This window comes from Spea bombifrons, chromosome 2, assembly GCF_027358695.1.
Source record: "Spea bombifrons isolate aSpeBom1 chromosome 2, aSpeBom1.2.pri, whole genome shotgun sequence".
Lineage (NCBI taxonomy): Eukaryota > Metazoa > Chordata > Amphibia > Anura > Pelobatidae > Spea > Spea bombifrons.
The window spans coordinates 135244863-135252942 of NC_071088.1; the positions used below are offsets into that span (position 1 = coordinate 135244863).

Consider the following 8080-nt stretch of genomic DNA (forward strand, 5'->3'; position numbering starts at 1 on the left):
AAGCGTGCAAAACAATACGCTTTTGGAGCCAGTAGCTCATAGGAAATGTCCGTATTAACCCCCGGCGGCTCGGGGCGAATCACCGCCAAAAACCCAGCCAATTGTCAGAATTGTGTTTAAGGGGTTAAAGCACGTCTGCACAGGATGAAGAAATTGCCCGAGGACCTGCAGTCCTTAAAAAAAACCCGAGAGGCGCCCTATAATTTCATTATCATACGCGCCCTATAATGTCGTTATCATATGCGCCCTATAATGTCGTTATCATATGCGCCCTATAATGTCGTTATCATATGCGCCCTATAATGTCGTTATCATACGCGCCCTATAATGTCGTTATCATACGTGCCAACTCTCTGGATTCTGCCCGGAGTCTCCAGGTGAAGCACTGCTTCTCCGGGTCGCTTTCTGGCTTCTTCATATGTTTGTGCCCTCCCCGGTAAAGTTTTGAATGTTTCTGGGATGTAAAGGGTTAATGGGGGTCTGTGTAAGAATGGTGTTTATTCCCCGCTGTGGTATCGGCATGCAGTGCCAGCTGGGGTGGGCACGCGGGGGGAGTCATGGCAGATCTCAGCACTTTGTCATGGAAACACTTACATGCTCCTCGTTGCTAAGACAACATCCCAAAGGGCAGAAGCATGTTAGCTGGGTGTCCAGGCATTGGCGGGTTAACCCTTTCACTTCTGACAAGTGCATTGGTCGGGCTCTGTATAATGACTGCCCCCCCGGGGAGTAAATTACACAAATAATTGTATTTAATGGACCGGAACATTTTATTATAAAAACAAAGAAAAAAAAGAGAGAAAAGTTGGTTCTTTCCGTTTGTTCTCTGCTTCCATGGTAACCAAGTGCTTCACAGATCTTTCTAATCTTTACCTAATCTCTAAAAATACAACTTTTTTTTTTTTAGTTTGGAAAGTAATGTATTTGATAAAAAAAAATAATATATATATATATATATATATACATATTTATAGTGAAACCAAATAATTGACTAAATATTGAGTGTATACGTTTGTGTATCGTTTAACCCTTCAAGCGACTGTGAGAATGTACCTCTAGGTGAATTTTACGTTAATTGAAATGGTGTAAAAAAAACCCCATGTTTTTAAAATGGCTTAATACAGACAAATGCAAACCCTGAGTCCTGCACCAGTCGCTGATCCCGCTCCACGCCTGATTCCTCTCATTCTATTCCCCCCCCCCTTCCCCTAACTCGGTGCCGGCCAAGCCCCTTCCCTATCCCGACGTCGGGACGCCCGCCTTCGCCCCTCTTAGCTTCGGTAGGAGTCATGGAGGGGGGGTTACAGCTACAGAGATCAGATGGCAGAAAATGTCGTGGAGCATAAAACCTGTTTTATAAAAGACAGGAAGTCCCCGTGGAAGCGGAATTCGCTCTTCCTCCAGACAAAGTAAATGTTATTTGGAACCGGCAGACGCGGCAATGGTCCCTGAGCGCGCCCTAAAGAAAGGACGGAGCGCGTGAGTGGGGTGTCCCCGTGTGAAGGGGCCGGAGCCATCTGTATCGCCGGCTGAATTCTGATCTTAGAACGCGGAATGGAGATATTGTAGCCCATAAATGTGTTAGGGTTTCTCCTTCTATTCTTCTGTTTACTGAAAGGGTGGTAGATAAGTGGAACAGGCTCCCAGCAGGGGTGGTAGAGGGTAATGCAGCAAGGGGGATTTAAACATGCATGGGATAGGAATACGGCTCCTGAATCTAAGACGAGACCAACGATTGATTAAGGAGAAACGGGCGACTAGATGGGGCCAAATGGGGCAAATTCTATGTTTTTACTCCATTGCACGTGGGGGCCGGTACTAAGATTTCTCCTGCCCGCTATTAAGCTGCGTGTATTGGCCGTCTTACAAGCTTGCCCGTGTTATTGTTGTTTATATAGCACCCTCATATTCCACAGCGCAGTACAATGGGGTTGATACTTTTTCCAGTGGATTTGTTGTTTTTTTACTATGTGAATTTGAATATTTGGTGCATTCTTGGAAATATATATTTCTGAGCGCAATCAGACATGGAATGAAAGGGCTAATTTATCACCTAATTGCCTAAAAGATGGCATTTTTGTACCGTTCCTTGATGCAAAATTGTTTTTAGATGACCCATGTCCATAGTTCCGTGAGTTCCATGTCCGCTTTCAACGTACTGAAAATAATCTGCTCTGTTTTATGAAAATGCTGCAAGAAATATGTTGCAGGTTAAAAAAAGGGTAATTTGAATAACTTCCAATAAAGAACAATCTTTTTACAAAATTATATTAGTTTTTGAGTCAAAATACCATTTATTTTCCGTTTCAGCCTGGGATTTACCGTAATTTACAAGAATGAAAAACAAGAGAGGTCACAGTGGTAAGAAAACCTTGCTTTTGACCTTTTGAAAAGTAATTAAAAGTTTTTTGCTCAAATTTTATGCTTTATTATAAATGTTTGGTTTTTTTTAGATGGTTGGCTGTATTAATATCAAGCATTTATTTAAATTGCAGTGATTTGTATATCAATAATACAATTAAATGTTACTTCTTGTCAGTAGATAATTGATGTTTAATGGCTGCACGCAGGCAGCCATCTTGCCTTAGTATGCCCCGCCCCCCTACTCTCGAGACACACTGGAGCTGTTTAGTGATATAACTTGAGCCTGGAGGCTTTACGGCTTTCTTATTCTTTCATACGGTCAATGTTAGAGTCAGGGCAAGTGGGGCTCCCTTCCTGGGCCCCGCAGGGCCGTTGGCTGCTGCTTTTCCTCACCCTCATGGTCCCTGCTGGACCCGCAGGGATCACAGGCGTGGGGGAGAGCTGGAGCCCTGTTTTTGCCCCTTCCTAAAGGCAAAAGGCTGATTGTTCTTGCCCCAGGGAATCGGGAGGACAGCTCGTCATTCTGTTTCAGCCAGTAAGCCTTCAGTTTCCGAGATATGGCTTCTCCTTTTTAATAAAGGGCTCAGAGCTTTACTGACGCTTTATTACGTAGATATCACGTATGACTTTTTAACCCCACTGTGATGTCCTGCCTGGAGGTCCTTAGACCTTCTGATGCATCTGGTGTTTATAGACCTGGAGTTCCTCTTACAAATGACCTCTGGAAAGCCAAACCAGGTTACCTTGTGGAATCAACACGGGGGGGGGGGTTCTCAAACTCTGCGGGGCGCCTGGATCACTAAAAAAAAATGTCTCAAAGAAAAATACAGAATGGAGACTTTGTAACTTCAATCGGCGGCTGTCAGCGGGCAAAGAAAGAGGTTCTTGGAATTGGAATGTAATATTTCGAAGATATTTCTGTTTCTGAGCCGGTAATTCCGTTGCTGGGGCTGTTACTGTATATTACTTCTTTAGAGAGGTATGCAGGCTAGTACCCAAAGCATTGATAAACAAGCTCGTTCTCAGAGGGTTAAAAACAAATGACCTGTGGGGAAAAAGCGAAGTGGCTTTCGGTAAAAGTGCTTGCGGCGTTGGCCATTAGTCTTTGAGTCTAGATGGATCTCGATGCTTGGTGGCTTAATGGGGATCCCAAGGGGCCAAGGAAAGGATTGTTCAGAACAGATACGGCCCCGCGAGAGACGGCAGATACTTGTGTTACGTAGCTTTATCTTTAGTGTTCTGTTTAACCCATCAGCTGCCAATTAGTTTTTCATATCTTTATTGCTGAAGCTGAGGCTCGTTGCCCAAGGTCTGACCCGGGACGGCACCTTCGGTAGCCTTCTGTAACAAATCTTTGCCGCTTCCGTCCATAAGCCGCCCTAAGAGAGCCCCGGCACCTTCTACATAATCATAGGGTCTCTCTTTTTTCTGTCTGTATGATGCGGATCAATACGCTGCGATTGGGATAATGTACGTTAATTATCCCGATGTTTCCCGGGTAAACGCGGCTTCATCGGCCGCATGGCTGCTCCCTCCTGTCTGACGCCGGTCTGGTTAATTTCTCCTCCGTTGCCCCCACGGGATGAGGCCTCAGCGACGGTCTAGCGGCTTCGATATCTCCCATACGTGTCCAGGAATACCTTGCGGCTCCGTAGAGCCTGACGGCAGACTGCTCGGCCCTCGGAGGGATTCGCTTTCATTTCTTTTCTTCCGTTTGTTGTTTCAGGTACGCATGCTGCAAGTCGGAGGTGGAGCTGAGAGAGTGGTTTGCAGCATTAACCTTTGTACAGGTATATAAAAAAAAATATCATTTTTGGACCAATTTCCGTTTTCAAAATATCATTTCCACCAGTGATATCATACAAAATGTCTCTGACATCACAGCTACATAAAACATAGCTTTGCGGGGAATAAACTGCATCATAGGTCCTCCCCAAAGCACCAAAATGCGGGTCTAAATATTCATACTCACTAATACTCCGTTCCGAGATATTCTCACCCAGTCCCCAATGTGTTCCCCGTTCCTGTATGTCCTCACTTATTATATGTTCCTTGGTATGCTCACTAATAGTTCCATCTCAGGCGTTGTCACCGAAGCCCCCATCACAGTTCTGATTACCAATGCTATTGTCTCTAAAGATCCGCTCCAGCCCCGCGTTTTACTGCGTGTAAATCCGTGCATGCATTCCCCAGATATTGGCATTTCTCATTCTCCTCTCCCTGGTTCCTGTCAGCGGCAGGAAGTGTACTTTAGTACACTTCCTGCTTTAAGTAATGGCAGCCAGTGGGAGGAGCCCCGGACCAAAGCTTAATTTTCTAACATATCTTAAGAACTGATACACTGCAGGAATTTTTGGGACTAGACTCTTCCCACCGTTCCTCTCGACCTCGATGCCCCCAGGGATACATCGATGTTACAGTAAGCACTTCCATCCTAAATATCCGACACTAACAAACTCTTCTCCTTGATCTTAATCAGTACGGCAGTCTGTGGCCTGAGCAGACCTCAAGAATAAGGACACGGCAGTCGCAGCTGGACAACACGTTTGGGAATCTGTCCCTCATCCCCATACGAGGAAGCGAGAACGACATACGGAAAAGCGTAGCAGCCTTTAACAAAGACCCCCTCGCGGTAAGTAACGAGTTATGGCCAAATACTCACAGATCGATTTTCGTTAGAAATTGTAATCATTTAGTTAAATTGTATGGGTGAAAGATTCATGGTATATATTTGTACATTACATGAGGATATTTTCAGGGCTGTTGCTTTTATAGTCCGTTTCTCCTGCTGTAAAGACTCAAACCTTAATCAGTCGTTGGTCTCGTCTTAGATTCAGGAGCCGTATGTCTATCCCATGCATGTTTTACATGTTTACCCTCTACCACTTCTACTGGGAGGCTGCTCCACTTCAAGGAATATGTGTATGGTCGGGTCTAATATCATTATATTGGGGAAAGAGGTTAATGCTTGGGGGGGAGTCCATGTCGGGGAAAGAGGTTAATGCATGGGGGGGGGGTCTGCAGAATTTGCAAGGTAGAGAAAAGGTTAATGTAAAGGTGGCAGCTATCATATACATTACAAGTACATAAGATGATGAGCAGTCAGAATAGACATGAGATTGTAAGCTCTTTTGAGCCGGGCTCTCCTTACCTATAAGTCAAATTGTTATGTTACATACTACGCGTTATGTCCTGTGTACAGCGCTACGGAATATGATGGCGCTATATAAAACAATAAATAATAATGAGGTGCTCCTTTCAATTCTGTACCAGGGTGCCATGAATTCTCTCAGCGGGGGTTTTATTATCCCAATCGCTCCAAATAGATTCCCTTGGGGTCCGGTGGATCGGCAGAAGGGGGGCTCTTTAACGAACGCAGATTATTCTCCTCCAGTCGTATTGTTATCGGTTTGATCGGCGGTCTCTTTTGACCGCCTGATACGTTTAACCCGGAGCTTTCTTCTGCTCATTGAAAGCGCTGTCATCCGACTGATCAGAAGAACGATGTATCTCACAAAACTCAATCAAAAATTCGCCTCCAGCTACCGTATCCCGCTGGGACTGAAGTTCGTTAATGCGAAGCGTTTAACGAGTTCAGTCCGCAGATTAATACTTCCAAGCAGCCGCATCTCTGCACGCTGCACAGCGTCGTTAGGAGAAGAGAGAACGGATTTAAAGGTCCCGTTCCACCTGCTATTTTTTTGTTGTTGTAACTAAATGCGACGTTACAGAAATGATTCTTTAATTATGGAAGGTTATTTGCTGGGAGCAATTCGTTGTCATGTGATATAAAAGCGGGCACTGATTTTTGCCATTAAAACGGAAAAAAAAATCATTTTTTTTGTGATTCAACCTACGGTGAAAAGCATTAAATTAAATGTATTTTCTTGATATACTACAGAGTGCAAATTAAAGTGGAACGGCACCTTTAATTCCAGTTTGTGACGTCCTACCGGCGTTGGAAGGCTTTGCTTATTTGTTTTATGAAGCGGATATTTCTTAATTATTTTGTAATCTGATACAGATTTATTAAAAAATAAAAAAAAAATTATATTTTATCTAAAAACATTTTGATTCTGCGCTTGAGCCCATGTGAGCTTGTGGTGTAAGCGTCTCCCCCAGGCAGGAATGGGGCAGAACCGGGGGCTGCAACAGCGATGGAAAATAAAAAAAATATATATATTTTTCCTGTTAAAAATCAAGCGTACGTTACATGTAATAAAACCTTTTATTATTATATTTCTTTTACAGCTTCTAGGAAACGTATGAGACTCGTGGAAACAAAGTCAAGGTAAATCAAGTCAAATTTCAGGAGCCATATACCTATCCCATGCATCTTTAAATTCCCTCACTGTATTAGCCTCTACCACCTTTGCTAGGAGGCTACTCCATTCATCTACCACCTTCTCGGTAAAGTGTATCTTTAACATTATGCCAAAGCCTCCAACCCTCTACTTTTACGTTGTGACCTCTTGTTCTGGAGAGGCTTATCGCCCCGTACCGTACCCAGAAAAAAACATAAACCCCCTCGGACGTTCAAAAGTTTGGGGTCACTTCGCTGTTTTCATATAATTTGCAAAAGAGTTTAATAACCTTCAATTAGCCTTTTAAACGTAAATTTGAATCGGTGAACACAACGTGACATTAGAACACAGGAGTGATGGGAGTGATAAAGGGCCATTGGAACACGGGAGTGATGGGAGTGATAAAGGGCCATTGGAACACAGGAGTGATGGGAGTGATAAAGGGCCATTGAAACACAGGAGTGATGGGAGTGATAAAGGGCCATTGGAACACAGGAGTGATGGGAGTGATAAAGGGCCACTGGAACACAGGAGTGATGGGAGTGATAAAGGGCCATTGGAACACAGGAGTGATGGGAGTGATAAAGGGCCATTGGAACACAGGAGTGATGGGAGTGATAAAGGGCCACTGGAACACAGGAGTGATGGGAGTGATAAAGGGCCATTGGAGCACAGGAGTGATGGGAGTGATAAAGGGCCATTGGAACACAGGAGTGATGGGAGTGATAAAGGGCCATTGGAACACAGGAGTGATGGGAGTGATAAAGGGCCTCTGTACGTCTATGAAGAGATTCCATTAAATATCAGCCAATTCCAGCTACAATAGTCATTTACAACATTAACCCCGTCTGCGCTGGATTTCTGATCCATTTCATGTTATTTTAATGGACAAAAGTTTTCTAAGATTTCTAAGTGACCCCAAACTGTTTGATTATAATCTTGCGAATCTTTGTTACAGGGCTAGCCTTGCACAGTCGGACAGGTCCCCGTAGAGATTTATACCCAGGCGGACACTATTGGACTCTGTATTACTGGTGACTCCGAGATCCGCGGACCTGTCGTATATCGGCGGAGCTGACCGCGCGGATGAGATGCCGGCCGAGCCTCCATGTGAATAATACGGTTTCTGCGCTGTAGACGCTTTTTGTAAATAGCTGGACTATAAAACGCGGACCCTTGGTGGTCCTAGAACCTTGACGAGGTCTTTGTGATTGTGTGACGACGTTGGAGGATGAGACGTAACGTTTTCTGCCGGACGATGAGCTCCTTCCGGCTGTGAACTCGGTTTTCTTCGTTTCAGTTGCAGATTTTCTTTTTGATTTTATCCACTAACCAAAAAAAATTAGAAGAGTCGCGTCTGGATGATGATCGAGAACCGTCGGCCCCCCATCCTCGTGAACGTGGGTGATCGT

General features: G+C 44.4%; 1 protein-coding gene across 1 annotated transcript in view; it reads left to right on the plus strand.

The window, feature by feature from the left end:
- The window catches only part of ARAP1 (ArfGAP with RhoGAP domain, ankyrin repeat and PH domain 1), a 73922-nt gene extending 66234 nt beyond the window's left edge, over window positions 1-7688 (plus strand). Inside the window, exons 31-35 of the mRNA XM_053456611.1 lie at window positions 2311-2361; window positions 4091-4154; window positions 4844-4996; window positions 6616-6655; window positions 7651-7688. Coding sequence (XP_053312586.1) covers window positions 2311-2361; window positions 4091-4154; window positions 4844-4996; window positions 6616-6633 — 286 coding nt within the window. The 3' untranslated portion in view covers window positions 6634-6655; window positions 7651-7688. The remainder of the gene's footprint in view (window positions 1-2310; window positions 2362-4090; window positions 4155-4843; window positions 4997-6615; window positions 6656-7650) is intronic.
- The last annotated feature ends 392 nt before the right edge of the window (window positions 7689-8080 follow it).